Here is an 18,014-nt window from a genome sequence, read left to right on the forward strand (position 1 = left end):
CATGGAGCAAAAATGGGGAAAGTACAAACACAAAACAATTCTGTGGGCAGATACAAACAGTGTGGTATAGTACATTTATGAGAGCGAGAGAGAGTGGAGTATTTCAGAAGCTCACTGCTTCGCTGATTTTGAGGCATGCAAGAGAGAGAAGTCGTACTGCACAAGTTTCACACATCTAGTCTTTTTTTTTACTGCATTTGGGTTGAGACTCTTCTTCACACACCCTCCTTCATCTCTGTGAAGTTTCCCCAGCACAGAGAGAAAAAAACTTGGTGGGTTTTTTTTCTTTTCTTTCCGTCAGATTCTTCTTTTTTATGCTACCTTTTTCACTCTCTGATTTCTCTTGCCTCATCACTGGTTATGCCTTGTAGCTGTTTTCATTTTGGTTTTGTTAGTGTGGGGGCTTCACTGGGCTTTTTCTCTCTCTTTCGCACTCTCTCATTCATCAACCATTTTTCATTGTGGTTGGTAATGGTAACTCTGTTTGTACCATTAATCACTCATTTAGCTTTCTATTGGCATAAAAAAAGTTTCTCTTTTTAAAAAAAAAATTCATTTTCCTTTTACTTTTTGCAGTTGGGGGGAAATGAATGGGTTCTGTTTTTAGTTTCTTCATTTGCATGTTTTTTTTTTGGGTCTCTATGGAATCTTGCAATTGAAGTGGTTTTGGGTTTCACCAGGGGGATATGCACCCCCAAAGTTTTGATTTTTTTGCTCAGATGTGGCATTGTTTGTGATTTGAAATGGGTTGATAATTGAATTTATGTGGACAAACCTGGGTTGTGTTGTGCAGGTGATTTGAGATAATGCTGAGGAAGAGGAATAGGTCAGTGCAGAAGGATCAACACCACATGAATCATCCGACAATTTCTGATGCCAATTTGGAGTACTATTCTCAATCTCATCATGCTTTGGGGCGCAACATCATCAAAGGCCACTCAATTTTCAATGTCCCTTGTCTTTTTGTGGGTCTTGGTCCTAAAGGGTTGGATTCTGATGCAGTTAGGAGCCCCACTTCTCCACTTGATGCTAGAGGTCTTTCAAATCTAGGCAACCCTGTTAGAAAACCAAGATCATCACCCAATGAGGGGCACCAAAGGAGTTGGGATTGCTGCAAAGTAGGTCTAAGCATTGTAGAGTCTTTGGAAGACTGTTCTAGGTTTTGTGGGAAAATTCTCCAGTCACCAGAGAGCAAGAAAATTAGTCTCAGTTCCCAAATGATGATCAAAACCACAAATTGTCAAACCTATAATAGGGATTCTTTAGAGGCATCTAAGTCTTTACCAAAAGATTTTTGTAAGGTTCCTTATACCCAAAATGGATCCGTTATCCACAAGGGTGAACCTGAATCCACTGTTCTTTTTGAGATTGGAGAAACCTGCCAGGACCATGAGCTATTTGGGAGAACCCGGTCCTGTTCATTGGACTCTTGTAGTCCACTGAAAACTCTCTCTGGCTTAACCAAGTCGGATTCAGACATTGATAATTTTGCTTTGAAAGACATGAACATCCTAGTGAGCTCTCCTCCTCATTTTATTGGGGGAAGCCAGAACTCAAATACCTTCCCTCCTTCAAAGTTGAATTCAAACACTCTTTCCATTTGCTCTTCCAATGAATTTCTTAAGTCTCTTTCAGCTAGTGATATTGAACACTCTGAGGATTACACATGTGTGATTTCCCATGGCCCCAATCCCAAAACCACTCATATTTTTGGTGATTGCATCTTGGAGACTCATTCTAATGCATTTAAAAACCATTTCAAGAATGAAGAGAAGGAAGTGAATCCTGGAGGTGACAGGTTAGAGAGTCCAAATCCAAACCCATATCCCTCAAGTGACTTCTTAAGTTTCTGCCACCATTGCAACAGGAAACTAGAAGACGGGAAAGACATTTATATTTATGGGTGGGTTAGCACTGCTGCATATCTTTTACTTTGACAAACAGATTCTTAACGTGTTCTTGAAAATACATAGAATGATTTGTAAATGTGAATCCAATGCAGAAGTTACGATTAGTAGCGTTGAAGTAAACATATATACATGCTCATTTATAGTATGTTTGGATTCACATTTAAATTGACATAAATCCATGTTTAGAGGTTGTTCAACAGGTCACGTCTAAACATGAATCCAAATATGACTATTAGATGGATTAAATTTGATTCAAAGATGGGCTTCTTTTGATTATCTTGCAGGGGTGAAAAGGCATTTTGCAGTTTAACTTGCCGAGCCATGGAGATCATGATTGATGAGGAGCTAGAGGAATCGACCCCTTCTTCTGAAAACTATCCAAAGCCAAAATTTGGTGAGCAACTTTTTGAAACAGGCATCCTCACAGCTACATAAAGGCTTATGTACCACATGCACATGGTCCATGAGAATGGTAGACGCACCTGATCATCTGTTCACAGTGAGCTGTTTTATGTGCATCCTTTAGCAGCCTGGATGGTCGTTTTGTACATCATTGCGTTTGCTTGGAATTGGTGTTTCAAGCTCTCATGGTCTATGCTGGATTGCGGTTCTCATTAAGCTAGTTTTGTTTTCTATTATATAAATAGAGATATATGTTATCAAACTATTGATAGCCTAAGGAAAATTAAAGGGTTGAGGCCTATTTTTCTGGATTTCCCTTTTGAATTTTTCTTGCATGATCTCTATATTATGTCAATGTATACAACCCCAAACAAAGTTTTTGACTTCTATGATATATTACTATCCTAGATTATACATCTTCTTGCCTTTACCTGTGAGGTTTGGACTGAAAATCGAAAAACTGAATGGCTGTTTTTGGTACCTTTTTTCCTTTGCGTTTCCCCATTAATTTTTAACCTGATTGAATATGCTTGCATTTAGACGAATCTTGTGATTCCCATTTTGGTAATATATATATATTGCAAACTCCAAAGAAATGCCATTTTCTCGTACTGTTAGGAAATATTGTTTAATTTCGTTCCGATCTCTTCATTTTTCTAGCACGTTTAAAAAGTGGAGGCTCCTCACTTTTGAAATTAAATTTGAGTGACTTAAAATCCCAAAGAAAAATGCAATTTCTGTGAGCTAATTGCTAAAACCCGTTTGCCTTTGTTCAGATGAAGTTCAAATACTTCAAAAAGGGTATCCACTTGTTGACCAAAGTGAGACGCTGGCTTGATATTGAACACTGCTTCTCACAAACAGAACAAAATTTTTTAAGCACTGCTCGCATGATGATTTACATCGTAAATTTAATCACTTATTTTTATCAAGTTAAGTTGAAAATAGTTTATTTTAATAAATTATATCTAAACTTTTGCTGAAATAAGTGAAAAAAAAAAGTTTATATAATTTTTAGTTATTTTCATAAATTCTTCTAAATGAACTTTAAAGACCAAAGTTCCGAGAGCTTGTTGTTAAGGTTTAATATATTATAAATAAATTCGTATTATTCTATTATTTTTTTTCGTGCAATTATCTTCTACGGGGGTTCCTTGTCCATAGTTCGCATTTTGTGGCTTTACTTTTCAATTTCTGAGCTTAGCACTCTAGCAGTCCATTTATCAAACTGCTGCTTTCTCTATGGTTGATTTGGCGTCTAGGCAACCCAGTGAATGAGGCTGACAGGAAGAAAGTGAATAATCAACAACATCCACCAATCACTGTTTATTACATTACATAGCACAAAAGTTTACCATCAGATTAATTAACTGATTGAACCGATCAAACCGTCACCTGATGTTGGAGCTGACAAAATGATGACCCGATTCTGCTTAAATACTCATTAAAATATAGTTTAGGCAATTAAATTTCTAAGATAAATCTGGACTTTCTTACTCGTTTAAGCCTACGTAAAAGATTGAATTTAGTACACATCAATAATAATAATAATAATTCAATAAAACTTTTACCACTTTTAAATAATTGTTTAAACTCAAGTCTAAAAATAGAGAGAACAAAATTGTAATTATACAAGCTAGTTTTCCCAAGTTCTACACTCGCCTAAAATTAAACTTTGAACATTTTAAAAGATAAAATAATTTTAAACTTTTTAAAACTTCATTTGCATAAATCCATTACTCCCCCCAAACCGGCAACCAAAATTGGCAGCTCTGTTGAAGGTATCAAAAATACAAAAGCCATGCTCAATTTACATGGTAGTTTACTGGCACTCCACAACGCTACTATCTTACTTTTCCCATAACGTCATGCAGATTGCGGACCCAACACAAAGAAATTGTTTCTCACTTCATTTAACTGATTTTCTGTTGCTAAACTGCAATTCTCATTTTCTAGGTTATGATTAAATTCAGGAACACAATGCAGTACTTTTCTTAAAATGGGTTTATGTAAACCCAAGTTCAACTTTCGGATAGGTAACATGTTCATCGTTGTCCTAGTAAGATTCTACAAATATATCGAGTAACAAAGCTAATTTGAAAGTTTACATATCCAAAATAAACATAAAACTAAAAGGGCAACAGCAAACAATTACCCCCAACCAAAAACAACCGACAAAACAACTGCTGACCTGATCCCCGACACCAAACCAACGTGAAAACCCGCTCCTCTTCCTTGGATGGGGTTCAGCCTGTAGTAGAAAACTGAAATTCCACACGTGCATGCATTTTCCTCATACTCTGAAGTTGCACTTGGGTTGCCACTACGTTCACAGGAATGAAGTGAAAGCAAATTCAGTCCTATAGAAATCGATAAATAATCATGCCACTTGCTCAGCCTCTTGTTTGTCGTGTGTTGTAGGATTTGCAGTTCAAGCACTTTTGTGCAACAAGATGGAACTGAACGTGAGAAGTTTTGCCACAATCATTGCAAAGGATCCAAACCTGTTAAGAGACTATCACCATTAGTTCCTCAAAATCCGGAGGAAAGGTAACTTTCTATTGTATTTAACTCAACAAAAATGTATCACACTACATATCTATGTCAACTACCAATTCATCATATACAAACTTCACTCTCTATCATCCCCTCCCTCATTTGCGTTGTCACAACAAAGCATCAATAAAATCAAGTACTGACTGAATATAGCCGTTTCATGGTTAACATGATGACATATAATATCCATCATCATCTAACAGGGAGAAAAAGGATGCTGACCATTTTGTTTTGATACGGTTCGGGCATTGGTGTAGCCGCAATCTCCAAGTCAAATTTCTCCCATACCTTTGACATATCACAAACCGACTTTGAGCAGAGGGGGCAAGCATACCTGATGCAGAATCAAATGCAAAGATAAAGAAAAATACTGCAACAAGACTTGAGAGCAGATAGAAAAGGACAATGCAAGGAGACAGTTAAGAGCTCTGGGATACTCACTGGAAATGTTCCCTCATTTCCTTGAGGCAGCTCTTATGGATTGTATGTCCACACAGCAAAACAGTGACATCATTCACAGATTCAAACAAAAACTGCAATCACAAATTTGGCGTACTTGCATCAACCTCCAGCAATTCAACAAATTCTTGAGAATCAGTGCCAAAATAAGGAAGTCGTATGTTACCTCAAAACAAATGGGGCAATCATGATGCATTGCTCCTTCCACACAAGGGTGACTGTTTTTCAGCAGAGTTGAGTAGCAACAACCTATGCAAGTAATCATGACCAACTAAAGCATTTTGAAACCATAGCATTGATATTTAGTATTTATTACAAACGTAGGATCGAAAAATATTACATACCACACTTGTAGCAGTGGAAGAAATTTTCACTTCCTCCAGTTCTGTATCAAAGCATATCAGAATCAATCGGGCTGAATTTTGATACAAAATACAGTATCTAAAAAAGCAAAATATACTCAAGAGTAGAACTATATCACAAGGAGCACGGTCATTTTAATGCTGGGACAGAAGCAATATAGCAGTGCACTTGATATTTCAGATAATTTAACCAGATTAGTTAACCAATTATAAATTCATACCTGCAAATTCCACAGCCACTGCAATGGTACTGTTGCTTAGATACCTGCACAGATAAAATAAATAAGTTAGTCTAACACATTCTATGTTTCATTTTTGTGAAGAGACTGTCAGCATTACAGGACATGCTACATGATGCAAACCTTAATGGCTTAACAGTTCTAATCTAATAATCAATCCATCACCAAACTATATTGTACAGTATAGAGAATAGACACTAGCTTGTGCTAATCTCATGGATAGATAAAATAAAAATATAAAAAATGAAAAGAATTAAAAAGCCCTCTGTAGGGTTAAGTACTTACATCATCATCAAAGAGTTTACAAGTCCCACAGAAGTACTTGCCCATACAGACACCACAGTTGATACAGTGTTGCTGAACCTGGAAGCAGCAGATATTGACATAAGAAAAAACTTTCATGAGGGATTCTAAATTAAGCAACCTCAGGATTCATAATGGTCTCACGGATTGTCCAATTCCCAGAGAGGTTTCAAATGTCATATTGCCTAGTCATTAGCTTATGAGAATGTCACAAAACTAGTACTTGCTTACAGTTTTGCATAAAACATCTAGAAGAGCCTTCAAAAAGTAATAAACTTTAAAATTCTTTTCAACAATGCAACTTTTTGTTCTTTCAATGTCTACGAGCATTCTTGCACACTCTCACGCTGAGGTCATTTCTCTAGTATTTGACAAATAATAAAGATTTAACCCAGCTTAATTATTATCTAGATCTTCCCTTAACATACCACTATGAATGTTACACAAAAGGATAGTAAAGAAAATATAAAATCACCTCTTGTTCAGTCCCACAAAGTGAACAAATCACCTGAATATAGCAGAGTTATTGATTAGCATAGCCTCAAAGGTGAAATAAAAAAAAACAAAATGGAGCTCAAAATTGTGGAGATTCAAATAGGTGGAGTTCAATTAAATGAGCATACCTGTTTAACTTGATGGCGGGGAATATCATGTCTCTGCTTCTTATCGATGTTGATATTATTCTACCAAAAAACAAGATAAAAACAAATTAAACAGAATGCTAAACATAAAATTTAAACACAATGATCCAGTTTCATTCGACATTCCAAGTCAAAGTAATCTAAGTCTGATTGCACAGAGCTTATGGACTCATTAAAACCTCCAAAAAACAGTAGGTTTAATCAACTGACATTAGCTTTTCCAGTTTCTCATAGGAAGGGCTATTAAATGACCCCAAAATTAAAAGGCAAAGAAAAATAAAAACAGATTAAACTTGGACTATTCTTACACGTCTATGTATATTGTCTACATTACAAGGGGGAAAAAAAGATTTTCTAAGAAACATCTTGAAATATGAAATAAGATGGGCTCTTATCATTTATATCGACATGAACAACACCATAGATAAAGTATTTAAATAAAAAACTGCTATGGCGAAATACTAGAGTGGAAAATTAACTCACTTTTGCCTCATTGTGACAATGGCGGCAATCAAAAATCTCATTGCAACAGGGGGCTCTAATACGGCATCTTCTTTGGTAATGTTGACATCTGCAGGGGATGCTTATGTTCTTAACAAAAGAAAAGGAAATGCTAAAACTTAAATAGTAGAAGTCAATCTAGCAAACATGAACTTACCCATATTCCATATATCCTCTCTCTTGTGAGTCATTGATCTCTTTGTGGGCTGTTGATTGACTCGACTCTTCTCCAAGTATTTGCTCTGCATTTGATGGAAGATTATACACATCTTTGTCAGTCATGTGCTTCATGTCATGGCACTCAAACTGCAGAGGCTCAGAGTGCATTACTGCTACCTCTCCCATGATGCTAGCTATCTTTAGATAAGATTATAAGCTATCTAGAAGAAGGCAGTAAGCCTAGTGACCTGCATGAAAAAAACTATTTAGACATAATCCCAAAACTATTTTGCTTTCTTCTACACTGCTGAAGATCAATTGAAAGCAGCAACAACAAAATTGAATTAAGATTGGTCAGCTCCAATCAGTAATACTCCAAGAGGGCACAGCACACACCAAAACAAGTGCACATACAATAATTCCACATAAACACCAATGTAGCACTGGATTGCTTGGCAGCTTCTAGAGGTAAATAGAAACCAATAGCATTGAATGATCACTTGATTCCTTGAAGAACTCCTGGAACAAATCCCACTATACTGGAGCCAACCAATAGAGACTCCAACCTATGTTAAAAGCAATAAATCACTCAATAAAAACATTCCAAATTATGAAAATAGAGTGGAGATGTCTTGATTTTATTGTCCCTGAAGGACCAGCCTACCTTACTTGGCAGTTCTGCATTGACTCCTCCAAAAACTGAAACTTACCAAAAGCAAATACTTAGCACATTAATTACTCTGTTGGTCCTTATAGTTTCACCAAATTTTTAAGCCTTTATAATATAAAAGTTTTATATGGTAGCCTCCTACTTTTAGGGTGTATTTGGGTAAACAATTTAATCAAACACTTTCTAATAAGCTCTTAATATCAAATGTGAACTTATTTATAAACATGTCAGTGAAGTTTACAACCCATTAAAATAAGCCAAGAAAAACTTAATTTTGATAAACTTCCCCACAGAGCTTATTAAAATAAACTAAAAAAGACTTACAAAAAAGAAGGTCATGAACTACTTTCATAAACCCAAATAAGCTCTTTCAAAGGCCCTCTTTAGAGTTTTGATAGGTCCAATCAGCTAACCCTCCACTAATGATTGTTTATAGTCTATGCAGACCATTCTGTATTGTTATTACTGTACGTTTATAGTGGACTTAATTAGAAAAAATTATATTTGGTAAGGGTTAAATTGAATAGTTAGTTAAACAATAAGAACCTATTTCAAATTTTTAAAAATAAAAACTTTTGTTAAAAATTTACAAAGTACAAAAACCAATTTGAAAATTCAATGAAACTATAAGGACCGATAATTTAACCTTTTATAAATTTCATATAGTCTGCACCTTGATAGATTCCTTTTGGCCAAATCAGAATTTTTTTTTAGTGAGTTCACTTGTCAAATCAATATGTGATCGATAGACCCCTTTGCCAAAAGGAACATTCGAATTACTCCAAGGACTGCATAACCATATTGAAAATTCAAGAACATGAAGTCCCTATCCATAATCAAAATAGGTTTGTCTCTTCAAGCAACTTGACCAAGCCTAGATGAAATGTAAGCTGGATGAAGAAAGAGACAGATTGGTACTGATAATTATCATCGACCAAACAATAGGTGCAAGCATTAAGCCGACCCTTTCACAATTCACAATGGGCAAAGAAACAAAAGCATAATTGTCATGAATTATGCGAAAGGAAATCCCATAAGATGCTTCAACGATACCAAAATTAGTTCCAAATCCTATACATTTGTAGATGTTAAAAGTTTTGCGGACAAAGTGTATCAAAATGGCAGTAAAAGATGTACTTTTCGGGCCACTCTTCCATTAATAAACAGAGTATCCTTGTAGTGTATAATCTGCAATTGGGTGTCCACTTTGGACACTAAGTACAATTTCCTGGAAAACATTTCTATGCACAGTTGTACACACTAGCGACACCAACAAAATCACTCTTCCACCTCGAACCTTAAATTTTTGCACTCCCGAATCCCCTATGTTCTGGCACCTTACCCATCCATACAACAAGCAAAGAAGTGTCTTCTTATTAATTTCCAAACACATAAAACTTCCTTATAGCTAAAAAAAATTGTTTTCACATTTTCTTCCATATAATATGTGCAACAACTTTCTAACGTGTATAAGTATTACGTTCAAAATTGAGTTTCCAGAAACATCAACAAATATCACAAACGCACAAATTACAACCGTAAAACCAAAATTAATCAGCAAACAAAAGCAATCGCAAACAATTGACAACATCAATTAAACTATTAAGTTTTGGAAACGCATTAAAAATGTAAGACTTGAAATGATGCTGCATTTCTGCTTCTCCAAACGGGGCATTATAATAATAATAAGCAAAAATAAAAAAGAAAGAAGAATGGGTGAAAATTGTCACAGAAGAACGAACTTTGGAGTTGGAGAGAGTGCTGGGCGATCCAATTGGAATTTCGAATTAAGAGTCTTAAATTCGGAGCTCCGATTCGTATATCCCCTGACCCAGCAAATACGAATATTACAGAGGAGCACAGGGGAATGAGAATGGGAATGGGAATGGAATTTATAGTCCCTCAACGGCCCATGTTTTCCAGAGCCTTCGGAAACTGTCACTCTCAATGCTGGTGACAGCTTTGGCGTTTGTTTGTGTCATTCCAAAACTGCCCTCTCTCTCTCTCTCTCTTATTAGTGATTCAAATATCTGAACGCTGTTTCTAAATGGGCACGTCGCGGATGCATTAGTTACGTGTCACCACCACATCTCTTGTTTCACTCACATACGGACGATAGTGTTGTCTTATTGTGTTCGGGCACACCGTCCATTCGACAACGACACCGCCCAACCTCTGACATGGTCGGTTTGTCTTTCGCACTACTCATATCATCCGCATTGCTCAATATTTTTTCATTATCAATTAAGTCTCACAAGCCACTGTTTTAAGAGATTTTAAAAGAACATATAACTACAAAGATAGATAAGAGAATCGTGTTATAGATATACTATTATTCTACAATTTATGTAAAAACCACGGAAGAATAAACTATAATCAAATGTCAAATTTTATGTAATTTACGTATCATTTGCATAAGAAGAAGAAATAAAGAGAAACTAAAAAATAGTGTTAGTTTTTTATTATTTGAATTAAAATTTGAGAAAAATTAACATTTTAAATAATATTTAAAATCTTTTAATAGAATAAACTATAATTAAAATCATGGTATTCTTTCACTTACATTTCGTATCACTATTTGTTCTGTCTTTCTTTTCTCTTTTTCAACAGTCCTTAACGAGAGGATTTTTCTAAAAATGTTGTTTTCTTTCCTCCTTTTTTTTTTTTTTGTGCTTTCGAAAGAAAATATTTCACATCGATTTTAAATTAGAACATGTTTAAAAGAATGTAATATTTTGCTACTCTTTATAAGTCATCAGATCAAGACAAGGTACGGTTCTCCGATATAAACCTTTCTTTCGCTTTCTAAACATTCATTAGATTTCAAAGCTTATCTCTTGTAAAGTAATTATAAATAAACAGAAGATACATGGAATTTACCATGTGAGCGTCTAGAACATACGTGGCAGCAAAGCATAAGCACTTCGGTTGTTGCATAATTATCTATTTTCTGTAGATCATATGTTTAATGGAATCGAAGTTAAATCTAATTGGTTTTTTATTCTTAATATAATCATTATAGTTGCTTTCCTTCGTTAATCGCTGAAATCTAGCTTGGCGACTTGACGAGGCCAAAAGAGGAAGTGCCTATGTGCGCCAAGTGGAAAGTTTTTGCTTATCATGTTCTCAATAATGGGTTTCGTGACAAAGATGGCTTTTATGAATCGAGAAAATAATTAAAGAATGTGTCAATCATTGTAAGATTTTATCGAATAAATTACTGAATGTGTCAATCACTGTGTAAGACTTATGTGTCAAGCATTGCTACGTAATTTTACGAGCTGCTACGTGGATCACCGAGTATCAAAATTTGTCACGATAGAGGACCAACGGATACACAACAGATTCGTTACGGAAGTGATTGATTAATTTACTATCAATGGATATAATTAGATCATATATTGGCTACAGAACAAATGTCTTAGTTTGGGTTTGCGTCAGAATTATTACTATTACGTCTTACCATTTATTTTACATCAAGGTAACTTCAGAAAACCTTAATAAACTTTTGAGTATAGGTGGTAATAAATACAATCATACTTACCGTCCGAAAAAAAAATTCAATCATACTTGGATTTGTTTCTTACTGTAACGACAAAAGTTTGTGATGTTTTAGGCCGGACAACAGATTATGTTAAGCAATTGCGTCCGAGATATTATTCTGGGCCATATCTATGACGAGCATAGTGATATAGAAAACCTTTTGGACGGCGTGATGTGCAATTGTGTTATAAAACAAGCCTTCAAATAATTCTGAATCAGTACAAGTCAAATATTTTAGTCTTTAAAATTTAAAAAAAATTAAGTTAGTTTTTTAATTTACAAAAGTTATTTATCCTAATCTTTACCAAAATTTATCTCATTGTTACTTTACACTAAAAGAGACTAGATTTACAGTGATAGTACTATTAATAAAATTTCAACCGATCTCGGCTATACAAATGGTTGATACCTCAACCGTGGAAGTCTCTATTTATTTTTTTTGAGATAGTAATATCTCTTCTGATGATGTTCTGGTTGAACTTAAGAAGGGGTAGATTGGCTCGATTTCTACGCACACGTCTTTATTGACATTTTTTTTCACCTTTTATTATGTGGCATCCAACGATTTATATCACCTGTGTATCTTACCCCAAGAGACACCATAACTGAAATGACGGGATGCCTGGGAACCACATGAATATCTGCTCCTTCAATAATCACGACCTGAAAATCATCTAATCAACTGGGACTTGATAAAACCACAAATACCATATGGGGGAATCAAACATCAAATTTAATGAAAGTACCAATTCAACTATTTAGTTCGCATTGGTCTAGTGCGCAAGATGAATGGCTCCAAGCAGGTGCCATGCACCCACCACTCAATTGGCGTTTTCGGCACAAAAGCCAAGATGTCCTGAAAGATGGATAAGAAGACAACTTAGTAGATTCAAAGCAACTTCAAGCTAAGAGGGAAACGCATCTAGTCATAGAATATCTACAAAGCCTCATCATCAAATATGAGTAATACCTTTAATTCTTTCGACTACCCTCAGCAGGGCATGCTGATACAAAAAACAATTACAATCACTGCAGCCACCAGCCAAAAGAACAAGAACATTCAGGTTAGTTGAAAGGAAAACCAGCAAGGAAACATTTACTAAATGATAGGGTATCATGAATATAAAAGCAAAGCATCAAGATAAATTTGTTATAAAATATTTGAGAGATATTTGCTCACACTGACTGCATGATGGTTTGATCTTCAAAACACCTTGAAGCCTCAACTCATGTAATGAACCACAATACGATCCCCGAGTGCTTTGTTCCTCCCATTCTCATTTCTTTTGGCACCCTGCAGTTCATCCTACCCCTCCAAGGGGTGAAAGCATCTGATGGTATATTGTGCCTGCCAGATAACAGCCTCAAAATATGCTATAGAGACGCCACCTCAAACCTCCAATAATCATAGGTCAAACTCCACCTTCAGTGTAACTGGAAGGTCAAGAATCTTTTAGCTTACATGAAAGAACTAATGCATATGGAAAAGATTATGCACATTCCTAAACGAAATTTAATAACACAAATCCAGCGCCCCCCCCCCCCCCCCCTTCAACACACAAAAAAAAATGAAAACAAAAATGAGAGGGAAATAAAGGAAAGAGAGAAAAGAACAGTGACATATAAATAAAGGTTAGGACTAAAGGTAGCACTTTAAGAAAGTTACTTCTGCAAAAAGAGTGTTGAGCTTTCATGACCTGAATAGCCGTGGAACCTTCCTAAAAGAAAATTTCTATCCTTTTGATTCTTGCAACTTGATTGCTCAAGGATCATGAAATAGCCTCAAGTGGATAACCATAAGAATGAGCTTAACGCGAACACAGTCAATGTATTTTCAAAATGAGCTAGTCACTGGATGCGCTGAAAAAGCAGAGAATTCTCAGCCATTTGAGAACTTATATCAGGAGCTATGGGCTGGAGCAATCCACTATTGGACAAGTCTTCCAAGGCCTTAATGTCTTGTTGCAAACGGGCCACATGTAAAATGGCATGGTCAAGAACTAAAGGATCATCAGGAGGATTATGGAGAAGGGTGAGCAAAGCCTGTTTATAAACTTGAGCAGACAATAATGGTCTTGCAACTTGTCGACTTCTACAGAAAATTGCCACCTTGATGACATGTTTACAGAGGTTTCCCAGCCTAGACCAGGAACAATCACAAAGTGAAAATTCTGAACCAGGATTCCAAACTGTATACACCAGGCTTCTGTCAGTCTGGGATAAGACTTTGGCAAGATGGAGATTTTGCTCATCCAGTATCACATCAACATCTGGAATATGAAGAGCGTGATACCAAGCATTAGAGGAGAAAGAATTGTCCCGTTGATTCTCAAAACACCCAGTCTCTAAACTGTAGTGATCTAGCCAGTATAATGCGTGAAATTCAGTAGTTAAAGTGTGGATTAACCAGTCAATTCTTAGCCAGAAATTAGCATAATTCTCCTTCAAAAGTATGGATTTTAATTTTAGGTGATACGATTCTATTGCAGCATGTGGCTCGGGAGTTGTCATAGGGAGTGATTTTATGGCATTAATCCACATATCTGCATGAGAAAGAACAGTAATATTATTATTCAAGAAACAGTATTAATGCTCAGAATTTTCAAATGATTGGATACTCCAGTAATTATAACGAAAACATTTAGTCAATTGTAGAAATGCTAACGTAACTGTAGCCCAACAAAACTTAAGGCACTCTTCTGGAGGTGGGACCGAGAATGAAATGACTTGGATATAAAATCTGAATCAGTGTGTTTCAGATTAAATTGATTGTGATGTAAGGATGTTACAGCAAGAGTAGATGTCTTCATTGAATACAAAATGAATTATTACTTGAAAAATACCTATACTAGCTAGCCAATGGCCCTTGAAATAGTCCATGAAGGCACACTGGTCAACAAATATTTGCGTAAGCTCTTCAACTGCATCCATAGCATTAGGCCCACATCTTGTACAGTACATAATCCATCCCAGGTGCCTAAACATCTCGCGCTGCACCTCAAAGTTGCAGCATTTCTTGAAAAGTTTTTTTATCCAAGTACGGCGAACATGCCAGGTACATAACAGGATGCGACATTGGAAAGCCTCTCTGCAATAAGTAAGATCTCACGCCATTTGCTATGAAGGAGGATTCTCTTAAAAATACAAAAAAGTTTAATGAAACTAAAAAGAACCGCACTAATCTCTCTTTTACCTTATGATAGAATAGTCAAAAGAAGGATCATCCAACAAAATAGCATTAGGCCTCCATCTTGGGTCCTTGGTTCGTAATCTTTCAGATAGCAATACAATCCATTTATGAATATCTTTACCAACAAAAGATGAGGTGATGATCCAAGCAACAGGAATTGAATTTTTTGATGAATCGAAAACAAGTAAAGAACATATGGGATACTGTCAGGGACAAGAAAGAAAATATATAAGATATTCTAAGTCCTGCAACATTCTGCTGAAATAAATAATATATTCAAAATAAACAAAAAGAGGGATATATATTATTCATGATTATGTTAATGAAAATGGTTAATTACTGATGATCTAGACAGCTTATAGATGTACAATATATGTTTCTTCTAAACATGTTTTTTCTCATCAAAATTCATGGTAAACAAGATAAAAGCTATACCCTTTGGCCATTCTTGACTTCAGGTGTAACTATCTTAATAATAAAATGTAAATAAATAGTTTCCTTGTTTGAAAAGGCAAATACAAAAACAATGTGCAATACCTTAAGCTTCTTCGAGCCAAAATTTGAATGAAAAGAAATGAAACTATTATTTCCGTAACGAAGCATTTGTTGCAGTTGCCAATCTGTCTGTAAACCCAACACAAATGATTCTGAACTGTCTTGGAAATAAAAAACATGCTTCTGATGGCGCTGAACCCACATCTTTACACTGCATTCATCATTTACATGTAGCTCATGTGAAGAATTTCGAATAGTCCTTTCCATGTTACGCACATCATTTCGAGTGAGAAAATCATCACGGTTTTGGGGCCCACCTTGCTTCTGCTTCACCTCTGCATGATGTTGTATTATATTGTCCATAGTTATTCCAACATAAAGCATAGACATCACTTTCTGACGCAACTCATCTGAAATTCGCAGAGCATACATAGCTCTCGTCCCTACGGCATCCCTGTCAAGTAATCCATGACATGGTGCCCCTGATTTATCTACATGCCTTCTTTGGTTATAAATGATTAGTGCAAGTAGCGGTCGGGTGTACAATCTCTTAACAGTAAAATGGCAAAGGCATCCTCTCATCATGTGACGCCTCCCCGGCCTGCTTCCCTTCCCAGAAGCAGGTTTGGTGCTCGTGCCATCCCCTACACCCGAGTCACTCTCTCGGTAGTCTTCAGGACCGTAAGAACACCAATATCTAGATATCAACATATAATTGCTAATTAGAAAAATCTTTTCAGGGTCCAAGTCAACTGAGTTTCAAATCACATAAATTATATATTAAAAAAAGAGCCAGCCAAATAAAGAAAACAAAGAGTAAGCATATCTTGTAAGTTTGAATTGAAACAAATTGAGTTTACAGTGTATATTCAAGATAGCCATCAACCCTTGGTTTGGCAATGCTTCCAACAGGTCTCTTCCTTCTTGATTCAATGCGAAAGCTAGCAGGGCATTCGGGGTTAGAAGATTCCCCTTTTACAAAATCATCAACTCTGGCGAAAGGAATAAGAGCAATATCATCACCACCTTGGCGACCACCTTCCAATTTAACCCAATTTATATGAGCAGCAGAAAATTCAGAACAAAGAGGGTCTTGCACTGGAAGGTTCAGAATGTCCTCCATTCTCGGCATCTACAATTTCCAAAACTAAATTAAAAAATCACAAACTTGTGCTACAACCTCTCATCCGCGCCACGCAACAATTAGCAATAAGTGACACTTTCAACATTCAATCAAACCTAGTAACTACCATTATTGTTCTTCGCTCAAACTCGTGTAACACTAACTATGGAAATTAGAAAATTTTGATGGAAAATCTGGTTTACCTTGTTGCATTCGCCTCGGCGATGGGGATACACTACTTTTTTTCAGATTAACAATAACATGAACTCGCAGCGAGCGAGCGAGAGTGTGCAATGGATCTCTTCTTCAGCGTGAACAACACCAAAGACCAAGCGCAAGCGAACAATAGTCACCGTCTTTCTGTTTTCTTATGGGCTGGCTAAGCCAGTTTATACAGCCCATAAAGGATTTGGGCTTCAATCTGCCGATCTTTGTTTTCTGAATACAAAAAAGAAGAGAACGATTGTACGAAATACTCAATTTAGTGGCTAGTTTATAACGAACATGTTTTAGTTTTTCATTTTTTTTATTTGAATAGTTTTTCTTTGAAAAACCGCTATTAGGTAATAATTTACTATTAAATTTCATTTGAAAGGTCAGGATTAAAAGAAACATACACATGATCGAATGACTATTATAGTTAAGAAACTTCTCTCTTCAAATACTTAGAAGTATAAAAAACGAAGTAATAACATGAATTAAATTCCTTTCATAAATTCAATTTAACTTTTTTTAAAAACTTGTTTGCAGTTAATTTTTTAAAAATTTTAAAAAATTAATCATTTTTAACTTATAAGAAAATAAAATTACATATAGTACCAATACCAAACTATTATTATAACTTTGTTTTAAATGTTGTATCCTTTTGTGATTAAATTTTATCTGTGTTTTTAGTAAATAAAATATGATTTTATTAGTGTAACTAAACAATTAAAAGTACAATACAAGTTTTTCAATGATTATACCATATATACTAACGAACTTAATTGGATCGATCAAATGATAGATATTTTATTATTTTTTACGAAAAATATATGTGATATATATATAGTCATTTTTTTTCTTATGTCTGCCCCATATGTACTTTCTCACGTATTATTTTTATTTATGATTATATTTTAAATATTCACTATCGTTCAAGGTGTGCTTCACTTTCTTCCCATAACTTAAGTATAATATCAATTTAAAAACATTATCAGTTCAATCATGACTTTCCTTTTAACGTCTCTCTCTTATATACCACACATATATTGATATGCATAAATCGTATCTTCTGCTCGAAAAACTAAAAGGCTCGTTAAAATGGGTATATTTTTTTCACATACTTATATTAATAAGAAAATATTTTAAAAATTCAAATATTTTTATTAAAATCAAGCACACATATTCAATAAACAAAATTCAATGTCTTTTTATTAAGATAAATAAATTTCTTATTGTTGGAACTAAAGAACCGCTACA

At 35.2% G+C, this 18,014-nt stretch overlaps 3 protein-coding genes across 10 annotated transcripts; 1 reads left to right on the forward strand and 2 right to left on the reverse strand.

Annotated features, from left to right (window-relative positions):
• Window positions 1-93: 93 nt before the first annotated feature.
• LOC113864703 (FCS-Like Zinc finger 10-like) lies at window positions 94-2,345 on the forward strand. The gene is made up of 3 exons (XM_027498727.1): window positions 94-272; window positions 794-1,903; window positions 2,195-2,345. Exons 2-3 carry the CDS (start codon window positions 807-809, stop codon window positions 2,343-2,345), a joined length of 1,248 nt encoding a protein of 415 aa, XP_027354528.1. The 5' UTR covers window positions 94-272; window positions 794-806.
• A 1,898-nt stretch (window positions 2,346-4,243) lies between these two features.
• On the reverse strand, window positions 4,244-10,174 carry LOC113864704 (probable E3 ubiquitin-protein ligase RZFP34). 3 transcript variants are annotated; one of them, XM_027498729.1, is made up of 15 exons: window positions 9,945-10,174; window positions 8,876-9,092; window positions 8,197-8,231; window positions 7,929-8,098; window positions 7,531-7,780; window positions 7,356-7,443; window positions 6,855-6,914; window positions 6,707-6,739; window positions 6,214-6,291; window positions 5,911-5,954; window positions 5,672-5,712; window positions 5,494-5,576; window positions 5,310-5,401; window positions 5,091-5,202; window positions 4,302-4,816 (listed from the first exon to the last, which is right to left on the reverse strand). In XM_027498729.1, exons 5-15 carry the CDS (start codon window positions 7,716-7,718, stop codon window positions 4,706-4,708), a joined length of 930 nt encoding a protein of 309 aa, XP_027354530.1. In that variant the 5' UTR covers window positions 7,719-7,780; window positions 7,929-8,098; window positions 8,197-8,231; window positions 8,876-9,092; window positions 9,945-10,174; the 3' UTR covers window positions 4,302-4,705. The 3 variants fall into 3 exon arrangements, with proteins under 3 accessions (XP_027354531.1, XP_027354529.1, XP_027354530.1); XM_027498728.1 differs by having other exon boundaries at window positions 4,246-4,816; window positions 7,929-8,071; window positions 8,197-10,174; XM_027498730.1 differs by lacking the exons at window positions 7,929-8,098; window positions 8,197-8,231; window positions 8,876-9,092 and having other exon boundaries at window positions 4,244-4,816.
• Window positions 10,175-10,884: 710 nt separating this feature from the next.
• LOC113864728 lies at window positions 10,885-16,899 on the reverse strand. Of its 6 annotated transcripts, none has more exons than XR_003504910.1 (10): window positions 16,757-16,806; window positions 16,291-16,562; window positions 15,473-16,127; window positions 14,939-15,138; window positions 14,589-14,833; window positions 13,443-14,288; window positions 12,932-13,179; window positions 12,716-12,774; window positions 12,492-12,601; window positions 11,923-12,408 (listed from the first exon to the last, which is right to left on the reverse strand). XR_003504910.1 is itself a non-coding variant. In XM_027498782.1 (6 exons), exons 2-6 carry the CDS (start codon window positions 16,560-16,562, stop codon window positions 13,594-13,596), a joined length of 2,067 nt encoding a protein of 688 aa, XP_027354583.1. In that variant the 5' UTR covers window positions 16,757-16,899; the 3' UTR covers window positions 13,351-13,593. The 6 variants fall into 6 exon arrangements, 1 of the variants encoding a protein (XP_027354583.1); XR_003504909.1 differs by having other exon boundaries at window positions 12,067-12,408; window positions 12,926-13,179; window positions 13,412-14,288; window positions 16,757-16,893; XR_003504911.1 differs by having other exon boundaries at window positions 10,885-12,601; window positions 12,926-13,179; window positions 16,317-16,562; window positions 16,757-16,899.
• Between the last annotated feature and the right edge of the window lie 1,115 nt (window positions 16,900-18,014).

The sequence above is a fragment of the Abrus precatorius genome, unplaced genomic scaffold (genome assembly GCF_003935025.1).
Source record: "Abrus precatorius isolate BTA unplaced genomic scaffold, Abrus_2018 Scaffold4, whole genome shotgun sequence".
NCBI classification, from domain to species: Eukaryota; Viridiplantae; Streptophyta; class Magnoliopsida; order Fabales; family Fabaceae; genus Abrus; species Abrus precatorius.

Coding starts and splice junctions, on each gene's coding strand:
- LOC113864703 (XM_027498727.1), top strand. CDS start 807: ATGCTGAGGAAGAGGAATAGGTCAGTGCAGAAGGATCAACACCACATG. Junction 1,904..2,194: donor AAAGACATTTATATTTATGG/GTGGGTTAGCAC, acceptor ATTATCTTGCAG/GGGTGAAAAGGCATTTTGCA.
- LOC113864704 (XM_027498730.1), bottom strand. CDS start 7,718: ATGGGAGAGGTAGCAGTAATGCACTCTGAGCCTCTGCAGTTTGAGTGC. Junction 5,713..5,910: donor AGTGGCTGTGGAATTTGCAG/GTATGAATTTAT, acceptor GCTTTGATACAG/AACTGGAGGAAGTGAAAATT. Junction 5,577..5,671: donor CTTCCACTGCTACAAGTGTG/GTATGTAATATT, acceptor TTACTTGCATAG/GTTGTTGCTACTCAACTCTG.
- LOC113864728 (XM_027498782.1), bottom strand. CDS start 16,562: ATGCCGAGAATGGAGGACATTCTGAACCTTCCAGTGCAAGACCCTCTT. Junction 15,139..15,472: donor TTGGCTCGAAGAAGCTTAAG/GTATTGCACATT, acceptor TGTCCCTGACAG/TATCCCATATGTTCTTTACT. Junction 14,289..14,588: donor CCATTGGCTAGCTAGTATAG/GTATTTTTCAAG, acceptor TTTCTCATGCAG/ATATGTGGATTAATGCCATA.